This window comes from Rattus rattus, chromosome 5, assembly GCF_011064425.1.
Source record: "Rattus rattus isolate New Zealand chromosome 5, Rrattus_CSIRO_v1, whole genome shotgun sequence".
Taxonomy (NCBI): domain Eukaryota; kingdom Metazoa; phylum Chordata; class Mammalia; order Rodentia; family Muridae; genus Rattus; species Rattus rattus.
Window position 1 is genome coordinate 149,232,608 of NC_046158.1, and position 16,604 is coordinate 149,249,211.

The following is a 16,604-nucleotide window of genomic DNA, read 5'->3' on the forward strand; positions in this document are numbered from 1 at the left end:
CTATGCTTCCCAGAGGAACACGCCTTTGTCACATGTAGGGCCGGACTACAAGGCCCAGCATGCCTCTCCCCTCCCTGATCAATGAGGGCTTATTTAAATGATCTCTGAGGTCTTGGACCCAGGCCAATCAGCTGTCAGAGCTCATGATAAATCGCAATGCATTATTGATAATAATAATTACTGGGACATGCGCGTTCCTGCCGAAGGGGGGTAAAATTTCCCAACTCCAGGAATTGGTAGCGGAGAGGGGCCAAGTCACCAGGGCTCTTCCCGGCGCCCCGATGCGCGCACCATGTCGAGGCGCAAGCAGGCGAAGCCCCAGCACATCAACTCGGAGGAGGGCCAGGGCGAGCAGCCGCTGCAGCAACCGAGCCCTGGCCTCGCAGAGGCGCCGGCGGCGGAGGAACCGGGTGAGTGCGGCTGCGGCCCCGTCCGTGCGCCGGACTGTCTGTGCGTCCCGGGAGGGCGCTCCCAGCACTGCCGCGCGTCCCTCGAGGGTGAGGGTTCCGGGAGCCGATTCTGGAATGGGGATTCCGGACTCTGTTCCGGGAAAGGAGAGGCGCGGAGGGAGGGAGGGAGCTTCAATCCCCCCACCTCGGAGGGAGCCTCAATGCCCCCACTCCTTTGCAAATCCCCCACCCCCCAGTTCTCTCTTATTGTAAAGTTGATTCCACGCTCTGCCTCTCTCTCTAGTTTTCCTCTCCTTGTCCACAGTTCCATAATTGGTTTCCCTCGCTTGGATACATAAGCACCCCCCTACGCTGGTAACTTGGGCTTTCTTCGCCCCCTCTCTAGTGGCGCCGCTTTTAAAAGAAAGAGACCCCCCAAGTCTTCCCACCCTCTACTACCCTCTTGGGGGCCCCTGGGGGAGGGGCGCACCTCTGGGGGACCCCCCGGAGGAGGGCGATCTGTTGCACGCGCCCCTCCCAGGCCGAGTGGGGGGAGGGGGCGCGACCTCCCCCCACCCCCAGGCCGGGGTACAGGCCACCCGCGCAGCGCAGAGGGCGGGGGAGGCTGCTGGGTTTAGTTCCTTTTGAGAGCTTTTATTCTATTTTTTTGTAATTTTAGATATTTTGTTTACTTCTTTTTCTTCTTTTTTTTTTTTTTTTTTTTTTTTTTTTTTTTGCTTTTCCCGGGGGCTACGCCGCCTGCTGCCGATCCTCGCCCTAACCTTTCGGGGCCTGACCTCCAGCCATCTTTGATTTCCGACTATCTAAAAATAACCGCAGCCAGCCGGAGGGTGCGGGCCGGGGCCGGGGCAGCGGGTGCATGGTCACCCCCGCTGGAGCGCACCCCCGCTCTTTTATTTATTTTTTTTGCACGGATTCCCCGGGCGGTACTGCTCAGCACACGCCCGGGAGGTGAAAGGGGAGAGGTCGGGTTGCGGCTGACCGGTCCTGTGCCTCCACGGAGTTCAGGACCTCGGCGCGACTGGAGCTCCAGGCGAGCCCCTGGTCCCTGCCCCGCCGGACTGTCGCCGGAGAAACTGGGAACCTTCGGGTGAGAGTGTCCCCCTGGGCCTCCCGCTCGACTCCAGCTCTCCGAGTAGGGTGGGCGGTGCGCGGAGGACTCTGCGCGCTCTTCTTGGGCGCTCCTGTTCTCCGGGTAGTGCGACCCCACTTTTCCAAAACTTCCCGAGTTTATCAAAGTTCAGTGACCTTCTACCTCTCATTGTATTCCCCCCACACCCCCTCAGGGCAACTGGAAGGTCATTGCTTGTTCGAGGGGGCGGATGTGAGTTTTGGGGCGTTGGAGCATCCCATATCATAAGGCCGGGCAGCGGGGGTGGACTCTTTGTGCCTTGGCCCGGGGAGCTGGGGGTGGGGGTGCAGATCATGGAGAGGCTAGGTCGCCTGGTCCACCTGGAACAAAAGGGTTAACCCTCAGCCCGCCTGCTTCCTCTGGAGAGGAGGGGCGAGCTCCGGGCCCTGACCCCTCCCCTGGTCCTGCGATGACCTCCCATCCCCCTCCATTTGGGGTGAGCGCATACTAGTGGGTTTTCCCCCCCCTATTTGGCTGATGGTTGGGACTCTGGGGGTGGGCGGAATGGAGGGGTAGGTTGCTATAGAAGGCTTCCGAAATCTCCGCTGGCTGGAGTCTCGGTTAACCTGGCTGCACCCTGAGGCCGCTGGGCGCGCGCAGCCACCGAGGTTTGGGAAGCGAGTTTTCTGCGGATCACCCGCGGTCGGAGTCCGGCCGCTGGCGTGCGGGCGCCCTCTGGAGACCGGTTATGTGCGGACCGCGACACACACCTGGTGAGTGAGGCTTGCAGGGCCATAGACACGCACCCGGGTGATCTCTGTGGGGTCCCCTACCTTCCGCCACACCATCAGTGTTTGGGAATCTTCTCTGAGAATTCTTAAAACATGTTTGCAGTGGGGGTAGGGGTATCTCGATTGTGATCTTGGGAAGACTTTTTTGTTTTTAAATAAAAAGTTTTTAATGGCTGCATTTTGGGATCACCCTCAGTTTAGATTAAATCTTCATCTTTTGGAAGCTTTTGGGTCCCTCTTGGTCAGTCTACAGGAGAATTCGGTTTTTCTGAGCAAGGAAAATGAAATCCGGGCTATAATTAGCAGATCAAAAAATCCGCAGGTGGTCAAGGAGAAGGGGCTTACAGTACTTAAAGGAAAATTAGCATTTTCTCAAAAGAGTTCCAAATGCCCTTTGTGCTAAACTGGATTACAACCTTCAGCTATTACGATTCCCAGGTTTTTAGTAATTTAGCGCTTCTCTCAGTCCTCTATTGACCTGCTTGAGCTTTGGCTTAGTTAAGGTTTCAAGCGAATTTAGTCTTCCCCGAAGGGGGAGGGGGTTCTAATTTGCACACGACCCTTTTTATTCATTTAATTGCATGTAAAATGTGCTCCGGAACCGTCTGTGGTGCTCAACGGTCAGTAAACGATACTTTGTCATTGGTGATGGGAGGGGGGCGTTTAGCAGAATCTAGTCTAGGGAACTGGGGGACCATTTCGGGTGGCCGAGGCACAAGTTATTTTCCAGTCTCCTCCTTTTGGATGTAAAGTGTCAAATGAGAATTTGGGGAAAAGAATTTTGGCAGGATTTGGTAGGAGGAGGGTGGGCATTCCATCCTGGGGGTAACCTTGCCTGGATGGATTAGGGTCCTCCTTACTCACCCGGCCTTCGTACTCTTGTATACAGTGGCCGTGAAAAGGTTTGTGATTGGTAACTTCGTTCAGGATGACAGTTTTCACTAGAACATACTGTGCCAGGCTCCAGCCCGGGACCCTGCAGGACCTCACCGTTATTTCTCTCAACTGAAGTAGCTTTGGTAGTTTACTCAGGAAAGTTAATAGAGGTTCCTGGGTGGCAAGGGTTGGCCAGTGGGTTCCCCTCACACTTGACTTTAGCCTTCACTTGAATCCATGGGGGTGTTTGTTGATGGTCCTAGAGCAATCGGGAAAAGGGGCAGCCGAGGTGCTGCAAGCTGCTTTGGCTTGTCCTCCCCCCACTCCCCCAGTCTGTCTGCTTAGCAGCCATGACAGCTTTCCAACCTGTTCCAGCCTTGGGATAGATGTCTCTGCCTCTAATGCTGGGATTGGAAGATTGGAAGTCTTGTCCCCTTTTGATTTTCAAATCAACTTCAGAAACTGGGTGATAAAGAGATTCCTCGCAAGCAACTGGGAGCTAATATAATTTGCATTTCTTTCTGGGGGGAGGAAGATGAGTAGCAGATAAATTGGGGAGGTCGCCTTTGTCATTTTAATCTGTACTTTTTAGCAGACACCGATAAACAGGTTAAAGCTCTGGGACAGGCATGTTCCTCCCAGGGAGAGACACCTCTCATCTCCCTTGAAGTTGGCAAGCTTGTTTCAGTTGAGGCAAGTGTCCCTTACTTGGGATATAGGTGTATTTTTATGTAGCATGTCTCTGAGCCTTCTATCCTTAAAAGTTTGTATCATTGTGTGTGCTGACACAGTTTACATTTGTAAGACAGGAGAACTGGTTTATCTGGGATCATTCATTAGCTGTGGCAAGCATCTGCACCCGTTCTGGCTTTCTCGAAACACTTTTTACCCTTACAAAATCTTTTCCACAGGCCCCTGAACTTTAAACCCTGATTGCTTCTGATTTCTGCACTTCTTGATTAATTAGAGACTTAATTCCGGGTTAGGTTTGACCTCTGTGTGTAGATTTTAAAGCTTCCCATAAGAAGCCGGTTTAAAAACAGCTGGATCTGTAATACCCAGAGACATAATTCCTTTTTTTTTTTTTTTTTGGTAAGCATTTATCCTGGAGGTAGGGCAGGGTCTAAGATACTTGTGTGCTTTAGGTAAACTGCTCATTGTCCTTCTTTAATAAAGGGCCAGTAACAGATAAGCCCGAGGCGCCAGGCTTTTATCAAGATACACAGATTTCAATTTTTTTTGTTTTCAGCTGTTTTGAGTGTCTTCTGCCAGGGATTGGCCTCCCGGCTGATTAGCTTTCTTCCAATACAATAGTAAGCGCATTTTCCATTCATCTGGCTGAGATTGAATCGAAGACCCCTGCTGCGTTTACTGCATTCTTCCAACTTACTGGATAACTAGATGCTGAAGAGATAACATTCCTAAAATTCGGGGTGGGGGATGGAAGCCGGGCTCGCCCGAGTTATCCCGGTGGACTTTGCTTCCCTTCCCTTCGGGTTAATTTAAGCATGGCCAGCAATTGTTCCTAACAGGGTCCTCTTTCTCCTCGGCAAATACCCCGTCCTATTATTTGCCGACGGTGGTATGGGCGAGGTAGTTTTTTAACTGCCTGAGCAAACATCGGCTACAGTTTTAAGTGGGATGTTACTGGTGCAGGGGAGAGAGAGAGAGACAGAGAGAGAGGCTTTGGGGCTTGTGTATACAGTGAAGGCGGTTGGCATCCCGGCTGTAAATCACTCTGAGCTGGTGCATCCTTCTGGAGCAGAGGTGCTTAACCTTTTTTGTGCCATAGGTCCCTTTCCAGCCGAATGCTGAGCGTTGTACAGTCACCAGAAATAAAGCATTTAGCCTTCTTTCCCTTTGCAATCTCTTGGGAAAAATGACAAAAGCGGGCCCTCGCCCGGCTATGTTTTCTGGCCGCTTCTCCTCCCCTAAACAATGCAGCCTGAAAACTATTTGCATAGTGTTTGCTATGCTAAATCCCGGAGATTAAAGTTTGGGGGTTGGGAGATACGGCTCGGTGGGAGAGCCCTCCCCTAGCTGGTGTGAGGGCTTGGGCTCAATACCCCATGTGGGGGTGTGACGCAGACCAGAGGGTGTGCCAGACAGGATCCCTCAGCCTCCAACCTCAGTGTCTGCTGTCCATCCCCTTTACGGATATCAGGGGAATACTGTGGTAACGTATACCCTGTTAATAAAATGACAGGTTGGACTGGAGAGACCGCTCAGCGGTTAAGAACACTGACTGCTCTTCCACAGGTCCTGAGTTCAATTCCCAGCAACCACATGGTGGCTCACGACCATCCATAATGGGATCCGATGTCCCCTTCAGGTGTGTCTGAAGACAGCTACGGTGTACTTATATACATGGAATAAATAAAAATAAATCTTTAAAGAAAAAGTAAAATGACAGGTTAAGGTGGTGCAGTGTGGTTATGGTCGGAGAACTCTGACTTTTATTATGTTTTTTAGGTTAGATTTCTGGATGTCACCTTGGCTGTCTATGGCATTGCTGGCCTTTTAAAGGCAGACAGGGATGTGGTCCAGTTGATAGAGTGCTGGTCTAGCATGTAGGAGGTCTACCTGTAGGGTCTGTCTCCAGCCCTGCAGAAAACTTAAGCTAGACACGGTGTTGGTTGCATTCGTGGGAGCACTAGGGAGCTGGAAGAGAGATCAGAGGTCCATGGTCATCTGGATGCCCGGGTGGGAGGGAGGGAGGAAACTGAAACGGAGTGAATGGTGTTTGTGCATTGGTGATTTCCAGAGTAGAGTGGGTGAGAAGGAAGGGCGGGTGGATGGAGGACAGGCTGAAGCCCTTCTGCCCCAGTTGGTGCCAATTTAAAGAGACCTTCCTGAGGAGCAGTGGTGGTACACGCTCTGGCATTCCAGAGACAGAGGCAAACTAGTCTCTGGGTTCCAGGCCAGCCTGGTGTACCTAGTTCCAGGATAGCCAGGACTACACAGAGAAACCCTGTCTCAATACAAACAAAAGGACGACCTTCACTGCTTTCTAGCTATCCAGGGCTAGCAACAGTTTCATTTCCCTGTAGACATTCAATGTCTGGACACACCCACACCCTGCCCAGCCTGCTTCCTGCCTTTCAAAAATTCTTTTCTCCTAAAAATTCAGGCAAAGCCTGAAGTGCTGGAATATTCTTTTTTTTTTTTTTTTTTTTTTTTTTTTCTTTTTTTTTTTTTGGAGCTGGGGACCGAACCCAGGGCCTTGTGCTTCCTAGGTAAGCGCTCTGCCACTGAGCTAAATCCCTAGTCCCTGGAATATTCTTAACAATGCTGGTTGAGGCAGAAGCTAGCTTGAGGTTGCCTTGTGTGTTCTGGGTCAGTGTGTCCTGTGAGACCCCAGTTCAAACAACAGTAAAGACTCCTGTGTGGTCCTCTTAGAGAAAACAAAGTTATCTTGGGATGGTCGTCCTGTGTCGTCGTCCCCCCCAATTAATTATGTGGAAACTTGGTAGACTAAGAGCTGTTGGTGGCTGTTAATGTGGGAAGTGTAGGCAGACGAGTAACTGAGGTAGAAGATGGGGTTCAGTCAGATCTGCAGGGAGGCTACCCCCTTCCTCTCAGAGGAGTTTTCTTTAAAAGGTTTCTTTGTTAGTTTCTTTGTAGCCCCCGAACTCAGAGATCTGCCTGCCTCTGCCTCCTGAATGCTGCGATTAAAGCCTGGAGCCACCTTGCCCCACTGGTATATGTATATCTTTTTGTTATGTTCATGGAGTTCATGCCTGATTACTGATTGAGATTAGGATCTCCTTGAACTAGAGTTACTGTTAAAGAGCAACCATGTAGGTACTTGGAATCGAAGCCTGGTCCTCTGGAAGAGTGGCAAAGGCTCTTTGCTGAGCAGCCTTGGTACTAGACTTGGAAGGTGTGGTATTTAGACAGGATCAGGTAGCCCAGGCTGACCTGAAAGTTGGGAACCTCTAGGGCTGAAATGACAGGTAGTCAGTCAGTTGGCTTAATTCCTAATTTTAAATTCTTTTATACTGGGTATCCTGTGTCTAGGCCACCTCATGTAACCAAGGGTGGCCCTGAACTTCTTATCCTCTGCCTCTTTAGGTGCTACTATTCTAGGAGTGTACAGTTTCATGACTTATTCTGTATAGCAGATAGATTCCAGGTGTATGCCCAGTCCCCAGCCTTTTCTTTTTCCTTTTCCTTTTTTTAAAGATTTATGTGAGTACACTGTCACTGTCTTCAGACACACCAGAAGAGGGCATCGGACCCCGTTACAGATGGTTGTAAGCCACCATGTAGGTGCTGGGAATTGAACTCAGGAAGAGCAGTCAGTGTTCCTAACCACTGAGCCATCTCTCCAACCCCCCCTTTCTTCCTTTTTTTTTTTTTAGAGGGAAAGGGAGAGAGAGCCGCAGTGCCTTTACATACACACACACACACACACACACACTGTTGAGAAAAAAGAGCATTGTTTTCATAGGACTCATGTGTACTAGGGAAAGACCTAACACAGGGCCCCAGGTCTCCCCTCCCCCTTCCCCTCAGTGAAAGCTGCTGACTGAATCAGGAGGCTTGGCTTGAAGTCACTCCTGAGGGCCTAGTCACATCCCATTGACACGGACGGACGTTTATTATCTTTTGTGTGTTTGTGTTTTACCTGAGGGTATGTATGTGCATATGTATGTATCATGTATATACAGTGCTTACAGGTGAAACAAGACACTAGATCCCCTGGAACTGACTGGAGTTACAGTTAGGGCCTCCATGTTGTGGGTGCTGGGAGTCGAACCTGGATCCTATGCAAGAACAACCACTGTTCATACTCGGTGAGCTAAAACTAGCCCCCTGATAAACATTTTCTTTTTTAAGATTTATTTTATATTTTATGTATACTGCCACTGTCTCAGACACACCAGAAGAGGGCATCGGATCCCATTACAGATGGCTTTGAGCCACCATGTGGTTGCTGGGAATTGAACTCAGGATCTTTAGTCCGTGCTCTTTCTTAAAGGCCGAACTATCTCATCTCTCTGGCTCCCCTGATAAACATATCTCCTCCCCCTCCCCCCCCCTGAGCTGGGGACCAAACCCAGGTGCCTTGGCAGTCACGTTTAGGACGACTCTTGCTCCCTTAGCCACATGTACCTGCAAATATTCCATCCTATTACTTAGTCCAAAATCTGGAAGAGTTGAGAGTTTTATGGAGGCTGTACGAGATTGAACTTGGCGGCCACGTCGGTGGTGCTGTTCTAGGGCCCTTCCCTAGCTCCCGAGGCTCTAGGTTGAATCCAGTCTCCTCGTCGTTTGTCAATTCTGCACTTGGGAGGAAGAGGCAGGGCAGTGAGTAGATTGCCATAAGCTTGGCCTATGCGAGACTCTCAGAAGACAGCATTGGAAGACTCTAGTCACCTGTAAGGTGGCTTAGCTGGTTAAGACACATTGAGCCAAGCCTGATGACCCGAGGTAGTCTCCACCAGGAGGTAGAGGACAAAGCCAGTTCCCACAGGTCGTCCTCTGACTTCCACATCTGGATCAGCATGAGCAAACCCGTCAGTACTCTGAACGTCTGAAGATGTTGCTTTCGCATCATCTCGGTGTTGCGAAGACCAAACAGAGCAGTCCTAACTTGGATCTTCTGTATTTAACGTCTCAGGAGTGAGACGGCAGCCAGTGACGGAGTCAGGGGGGTGTCGGTCCCCCATCGTGCATCTCCAGTTTTCTTTTTCTATATTTATATAAAAGCTTGCTTTTAGAACTGGACCTGACTCTCCTTGAGGATGCAAAGTCTATCTGCACCTTTGCCAGTAGCTTTTCCCATGGAGACATTTGTAGAGAGACTCTCATCCTCAGACTCACCTAGTGAATGGCGATCTGTATTCCACATGAGTGATTGTGTATGTGGTGCTCGGGATGTAACTCAGAACCACTGCATGTTGGGTAAGATACCCTACCACTGAGCTCTATCGCCGAGTCCAGCCCTTCTCGCTAAGTTACCTACCTAGCCTTTAGAGATGGGGCTCACAGGGCTGGAGAGATGGCTCAGTGGTTAAGAGCACTGACTGCTCTTCCAGAGGTCTGAGTTCAATTCCCAGCAACCACATGGTGGCTCACAACCATCTGTAATGGGGTCCGATGCCCTCTTCTGGTGTGTCTGAAGACAGCGACAGCGTACTTATAGATAATAAATAAATAAACCTGAAAAGAAATGGGGCTCACGGAATGGCTGGAACTTGGCTTATGTGTCAGAGTAGTCTTGAACTCCCAGGGATCTGGCTACCTCTGCCTCTCAAGGTCTGTGGTTAAAGGTCTCAGCTAGCAAGGCTGGTTTTGAACTCATGATCCTTCTGCCTCACCCTCCCAGGTCCCTGATAACTAAACTGGGATGGATTGATGATGTTGTTGGGCCTTTTAAAGTTCTTTAAGCCCAGTCTTTTTTTTTTAAAGATTTATTTATTTATTTATTATAGATGAGTACACTGTACCTGTCTTCAGATGTGCCAGAAGAGGGCACCGGATCACATTACAGATGGTTGTGAGCCATCATGTGGTTGCTGGGATTTGAACTCAGGACTTCTGGGAGAGCATTCAGTGCTCTAACCACTGAGCCATCTCCCCAGCCCTGGCCCAGTCTTTTCTGAGTGGTGGGTGCTCATCACCTGGATGGGATGGGATTTATTGTTTGCCATTTGAGTTGTGGCGATCAGTATGATGTGACCCTGTTCTGATGTCTGCTGTTGGCTGTCGTCTGTCTGTGAGTCTGCAAGCCGGTGCCCAGGGAGGCATCCCTGGACATCGGGATTGATGGGGTCAGTTTAACTAGTGGGGCGGAGTGGCACGTGGCTTTAATCCTAGCTCCTGGGAGGCTGAGGTAGGATTGCTATGAAATCAATGCTAACGTGGGCTGCAGAGTTCCTGTAGTAAAATACTGTGCACCCTGCATTGCTCTAACAAACTACCACAAATTGGATGGACTGAAAACAACAGTTGATTCATTCTCACAGATATGGAAGAAGGTCTGAATTTAGGGTCAGGTTTCCTCCTCCCAGCTCTGGAGAACTGATAAGATTCTTGTGGTTTCAGCGGTTGTTTTTGAGGGCCCTTAACTCCATCTCTTCAGGCCCTGTTCTCTAGGACCGTGTCTCACTGGTCCCTAGTCCTCTTGGAGCCGTACTAAACACTCAAGTGTTAAGACCCAGCTTAATATTCAATTGCCAAAAGCCCTGTCCAGTCCAGGCATGGTAACAGACTCTTGTAATCTCAGCACTCTGGAAATAGAGGCAGGGAGGGTTAGGAGTTCAAAGCCAGCCTCTGCTACAAAACAGGTTTGGGGCTGCCTGGGCTAAGTGAGATCCCATCCAGATAAAGTCACGTGCACAGACAGTCATGGCGCGTGAGGCTTGCTAGTGTCTTCTAGGGAGACATAATTCCCCTTATCCTGTTTTGGTCATTTGGGCGATGGGGGACTTAGTGTCCCTTACACAGTCTGCTCGAGTCAGGGCGTGGTGATGGAGAGCTGTATTTCTGTGGGTCACTCCATCCCCTCTCAGGGCAGCGCGCTCACCTTCTCGACTCCTTTCACAGGTGTTCCAGTGAATTCCTCAGGGAACGGAGATGAGGCCTCGGAGGACCCCGCCCCCGCCCCGGTGAAGCGGTCCCGACGGGAGGACACTCACATCTGTAACAAGTGCTGTGCAGAGTTCTTCAGTCTCTCTGAGTTCATGGAACACAAGAAAAGCTGCACTAAGAACCCTCCTGTCCTCATCATGAATGACAGCGAGGGGGCGGTGCCTCCAGAGGACTTTTCCAGAGCTGTCCTGGGCAGCCCAAGCAATAAAGATGGTCTCCAGGAGAACGGCGGCAGCAGCTCGGGGGACTTGAAGGAGAACCTAGGCACGGACTCCATCCTGTACTTGAAGACAGAGGCGACCCAGCCACCCACACCCCAGGACATAAGCTATTTGCCCAAAGGCAAAGTAGCCAACACCAATGTGACTCTGCAGGCGCTCCGTGGCACCAAGGTGGCAGTGAACCAGCGGAGCACGGATGTCCCCGCGGCCCCTGTGCCTGCCGCCCTCAGCATCCCTTGGATCCTGGAGCAGATCCTGTGCCTGCAGCAGCAGCAGCTCCAGCAGATCCAGCTAACTGAACAGATCAGAGTCCAGGTGAACATGTGGGCCGCGCATGCCCTCCACTCTGGCGTGGCGGGCGCCGACACTCTGAAGGCCTTAAGCAACCATGTGTCTCAGCAGGTCTCTGTCTCCCAGCAGGTGTCTGCCGCTGTGGCCCTGCTCAGCCAGAAAGCCTCCAACCCGACTCTGTCTCTAGATGCCTTGAAACAAGCCAAGCTACCTCATGCCGCCGTCCCCTCCACGGCCAGCTCATTGTCCTCGGGGTTCACACCCTTCGCCTTGAAGCCAGATGGGACTCGAGTTCTCCCCAACTTCATGTCCCGCCTCCCGAATGCCCTGCTACCTCAGACCCCGGGCTCTGTGCTCCTGCAGAATCCCTTCTCTACTGTGACACTGGACCAGTCCAAGAAAGGAAAGGGGAAACCCCAAAACCTCTCCGCCTCCACGTTAGATGCCAAGACCAAGGACGAGGTTGTCCTCGGTAAGCACAAGTGTAGGTACTGTAGCAAGGTTTTCGGGACCGATAGCTCCCTTCAGATTCATCTTCGCTCCCACACCGGAGAGAGACCTTACGTGTGCCCTGTCTGTGGTCACCGCTTCACCACCAAGGGCAACCTCAAGGTCCACTTCCATCGACACCCTCAGGTGAAGGCGAACCCCCAGCTGTTTGCCACCGAATTCCAGGACAAAGGGGCATCAAGCACCAGTCCTCACTATGCACTCCCTGTCCCCATCCCTGTAGACGAGTCAAGTCTCTCTGTAGACACTGAGCCTGTCCCGGTCACGGGAACCCCTTCCATAGGGCTACCTCAGAAGCTCACTTCAGGGCCTAACCCCAAGGACCTCACGGGCGGCTCCTTGCCCAACGACATACAGCCAGGGCCTTCTCCAGAAAGCGAGGTGGGCCTTCCACTCCTCGGGGCAGGGATGATGCGTAATCCCCCAAGGGCTGGGGGCTTCCAGGGCACTGGGGCCCCAGAGTCAGGGTCAGAGACCCTGAAGTTACAGCAGCTAGTGGAGAACATAGACAAGGCCACCACCGACCCCAACGAGTGTCTCATTTGTCATCGGGTCCTCAGCTGTCAGAGTTCCCTCAAGATGCATTACCGTACCCACACAGGAGAGAGACCATTCCAATGCAAGATCTGTGGCCGCGCCTTCTCCACCAAAGGCAACCTGAAGACACATCTTGGGGTTCACCGAACAAACATGGCCGTAAAGACCCAGCATTCGTGCCCCATCTGCCAGAAGAAGTTCACCAACGCCGTCATGTTACAGCAGCATATCCGGATGCACATGGGTGGCCAGATCCCCAACACGCCTCTGCCCGAGAGTCCCTGCGACTTCACAGCTCCCGAGCCCATGGCCGTCAGTGAGAACGGCGGCGGCGGCAGCAGCAGTGTCTGCCAGGAAGACGCGGTAGAAGGGATGGAAGCGGAGGAGGCTTGTATCCAGGATGTTCCCGGTGGCCCGTCGACGGTCTCCGCGCCGCTCCCCGGAACCCATCTGACGTCGCCCTCCCTGGGCTTTCCTGTGATGGCTCCCCTGGATGCTCAGGGGAAAGGGGCTCTTCCCGCTCTGGCCTTGCAACGGCAGAGCAGTCGAGAAAGCGGCTCTCTGGAGGCCGGTGACAGTTGCCTGACCAATGACTCTTCCTCGCTCATGGGTGACCAGGAGTGTCCGAGCCGGAGCCCTGATGCCACGGAGACCATGTGCTACCAGGCAGTGTCCCCCGCCAATAGCCAAGCTGGAAGTGTCAAGTCCCGGTCTCCCGACGGTCACAAGGCCGAGGGTGTCGAGAGCTGCCGCGTGGACACCGAAGGTGATGGGGGCTTTGGATTTCCCCTAATGTCCTTTTTGGGCTCAAGGTCATCAGAAAAAAGAGCCTAGGTTGAACTTGAGGCGGCTTCTTTAGGGCAATTACTCTGTTCTGGGTCTCGGGAATCTTAATAACTAACTACCTCTATCCCGGCACCCAGTAGGCTTTCTCTGTTTATCATAATTCGTGTAGGCTGAGTGTGTACAATATGAATGCTGGTTTTGTCTTGATTTCCCCCCCTCCTCTTGAACCCACGAACCCTTTGAACCTTAACCCCTTTTGCTTTATTTAAGCAGTGAGTTGGGTGTTCAATGATAAAAGTTTGTGTTTCTCCCCTTCTTCTTCACGTTAGGCCGTACCAGCCTCCCCTCGACATTTATCCGAGCACAGCCCGCCTTTGTCAAAGTTGAAGTACCTGGCTCCTTTGTGGGACCCCCCACTGTGCCCTCAGGCATGACGCCTCTGCTAGCTTCCCAGCAGCCGCCGCGCCGCCAGGCCAAGCAACACTCTTGCACCCGGTGTGGGAAGAACTTCTCGTCCGCCAGTGCCCTGCAGATCCACGAGCGAACGCACACGGGAGAAAAGCCTTTCGTGTGTAACATATGTGCTCGGGCCTTCACCACAAAAGGCAACCTGAAGGTGGGTCCCGACAGGTGTTGGCGTGTGACCTCTGTGTGCGCAGAACACATCCTTTGGTTCGTGTGTCTCAAAACATAAACCCAGCAACGCCAGAGGCAGAAGCAGGAGGGTTCTCTCAGTTCGAGGCCAGCATGGCCGACATAATAAGACTAGCTTATCCTGGAGCTTGCACTATATGTAGACTGAGCTGGTCTCAGAGATCTTCTTGCCTCTGCCTCCTAAGTGTTGAGGTAAAAAAGTCTTACTTGTGTCTTGGGTAGCTGGAACTCATTCCTCCTGACTGGGATTACGAGGGCTCGCACGATCTCACTCTTGTTGTTTTCTCTCTCCCTCTCTCCCTTTCTCCCTCTCTCCCTCTCTTCCACTCTCCCACTCTCTCTCTCTCTGTGGGTGTGAGAGTTTTGCATGTGTGTGTATATGTGTGCCACATTAGAGCCTTGTACATATGGAGATCAGAGGAAGATTCTCTGGCACTTAAGTAAATTGTTTATGAGAGCTAGCTTGGTCTCTAGAGCTAGCTTACCACGTGGGTTCTGGGAGTCCAACCTTGGATTCTATAAGAGCAATTAATGAGTGGTTGGATGTGGTGAATCACCCAGGATCCCTATTCTGCAGAGGACCTGAGCTCAGTTCTCACCACCCTGTGGGATGGCTCCCACCACTTGGTGTTGGACATGCTGGGCTCATCTCCAGCATTACCAAAAGACTGCACGTTGGTGCTGGGTGAAGCCGGGCTGGCAGTGCCTCTCTGTCTGTATCAGAAAGCTCTTGGGGCATGTCTGTCGCCTTTTAAACCAGCCTTGGTGATTCCACTTAGGAGGCAAAGGTGGTGGGCAGGGAGAGTCAATATTAAATGTTAGTCTCAGCTAGGAGAGATTCTTTTTCTTTTTCTTCTTTCTTTTTTCGGAGCTGGGGACCGAACCCAGGGCCTTGCGCTTGCTAGGCAAGCACTCTACCACTGAGCTAAATCCCCAACCCCTAGGAGAGATTCTTGTCTCTTCTGTCATCTTGTTTGTTTGTTTGTGTGTGTGTTTTCTGAGATGGGTTTCTGGTAACCCTGGCTGGAATTGGCTCTCTAGACTAGACTGGCCTCAGACTCAGAAATCTGCCTCTCTCTTATATATAAGTACACTGTAGCTGTCCTCAGATACACCAGAAGAGGGCATCGGATCTCTTTACAGAGGGTTGTGAGCCACCATGTGGTTGCTGGGAATTGAACTCAGGACCTCTGGAAGAGCAGTCAGGTGCTCTTAACCTCTGAGCCATCTCTCCAGCCCTGCCTCTCTCTTAAAAACCAAAACCAAAACCAAAAATTAGTTGGTCAGAACATCAGGCTAGGAATGGAGTTGCCTTAGTTTAGAAGGCAGTTAATGAGCTCGTTGGCCCTGCACGGCTGTTGGGAGTGCCTTTCTCCATGAGGGCTCTGAGCAGGCTAGGAAGGAGCCTTAGTCTCCCTCGGCAGCCGATGCTGGAGTCAACACTCTGCTTACTGGGATGGCGGACATACATGATCCCAGCAGCTGCCGGCAGCAGTAAGGGGCTCCAGACAGCCTAGAGAACATGTATTGCCTGTGAGCCTGACACCTGAGGGGGCTTTTGAATGTCAGCCAGGGGGCTGGTGGGATGACTCAGTGGCTCTCACAGAGTGCATTCTTAGCACCCATGTTCAATGGCTTCGAAACCACCAGTCATCTCAACTTTGGGGGACCTGATGTCTCTAGCCTCTATGTGCACACACATGCACACGCACATAATTTAAAAGGATAAAAGAAAAAAAGAATTTTTTTAAATTAAGGCCGTTTCACTGTCTTGGAGCTCCCTCTGTAGCCCAGGCTATCCTTGAACTCAGATCCACGGTCTTAACTGGCATCAACTGGGTAGTGGTGCCCACACATGACCATGTTCTCTAACTGTACAGATACCTGAATTTTATTATTAATTGGATTACTGATATAAATCTGATTGTAGCCCAGGCTGCCCTTCCCACCACTCACCACTGGACCTGGATGAAGCCAGGTGACTTGGGCTTGCCTACAAGCAGAGGACATCTGATAAAACCCTCTCTGTGCTGTGTTCCCTTCCTCCCCTCCCCCCAACAGGTACACTACATGACTCATGGGACCAACAATAACTCCGCCCGCCGCGGCAGGAAGCTGGCCATAGAGAACACCATGGCCGCGCTGGGTGCTGAGGGAAAGAGAGCACCTGAGGTGTTTCCCAAGGAGCTCCTGTCCCCCACGGTGAGTGTGGACCCTGCCACGTGGAACCAGTACGCCAGCGTCCTCAATGGGGGTCTGGCCATGAAGACCAATGAGATCTCTGTGATCCAGGGTGGAGGGATCCCCACCCTGCCTGTGTCTCTGGGGGCCAGCTCCGTGGTGAGCAACCCCACGCTTTCTAAGCTGGATGGCTCCCAGACCGGCGGGAGCGGGGCCATGAGTGGGGCCATGAGCGGGAACCTGGAAAAGCCTGGCGTTCCCGATGGGGTGACCAAACACCAGTTTCCTCATTTTCTGGAGGAAAATAAGATCGCAGTCAGCTAAGGAGGAAGAGGAGGAGGCCACCGGAGTGAGATCTAGAGTCTTCTTCATTGTTCAGTTTCCTTAACAGCCCATCTCCCTTTTCCCCCTACTCTTCCTGATATGCAAGTGATGTGGCTTGTGACCATACCCTTGGGCAATCCTACAATCACGTTATGCTGCTTTCCAAAAAAAAAATGAATGAAAACAAAATGGAGAAAAAGTGAAAAACAGAAAAACAACAAAAACCAAGCCAAAAAAAACAAAACAAAAAAAAAAACCTAAAAAAAAAAAACAAAAAACAAACCACTTTTTTTTTTTTAAACATTTTGGAAAGAATCCAGTTTTGAAAAATAGTTTTGTTAACTTGGGACGA

General features: G+C 51.5%; 1 protein-coding gene across 5 annotated transcripts; it reads left to right on the forward strand.

Annotated features, from left to right (window-relative positions):
- The first annotated feature begins 292 nt into the window (after window positions 1-292).
- Sall4 (spalt like transcription factor 4) lies at window positions 293-16,252 on the forward strand. 5 transcript variants are annotated; one of them, XM_032902468.1, is made up of 4 exons: window positions 293-419; window positions 10,704-13,073; window positions 13,423-13,709; window positions 15,809-16,252. In XM_032902468.1, the coding sequence occupies exons 1-4, from the start codon at window positions 293-295 to the stop codon at window positions 16,250-16,252; spliced, it is 3,228 nt and encodes a 1,075-aa protein (XP_032758359.1). The 5 variants fall into 5 exon arrangements, with proteins under 5 accessions (XP_032758359.1, XP_032758361.1, XP_032758360.1 ...); XM_032902470.1 differs by having other exon boundaries at window positions 10,704-11,744; XM_032902469.1 differs by having other exon boundaries at window positions 293-410.
- The last annotated feature ends 352 nt before the right edge of the window (window positions 16,253-16,604 follow it).

Bases quoted from the DNA above. Each gene is read 5' to 3' on its own strand.
- Sall4 (XM_032902468.1), top strand. From the start codon at position 293: ATGTCGAGGCGCAAGCAGGCGAAGCCCCAGCACATCAACTCGGAGGAG. The intron at 420-10,703 runs GCTGCGGCCCCG...CTCCTTTCACAG, and splicing joins GGAGGAACCGGGTGAGTGCG to GTGTTCCAGTGAATTCCTCA. The intron at 13,710-15,808 runs GTGGGTCCCGAC...TCCCCCCAACAG, and splicing joins CCACAAAAGGCAACCTGAAG to GTACACTACATGACTCATGG.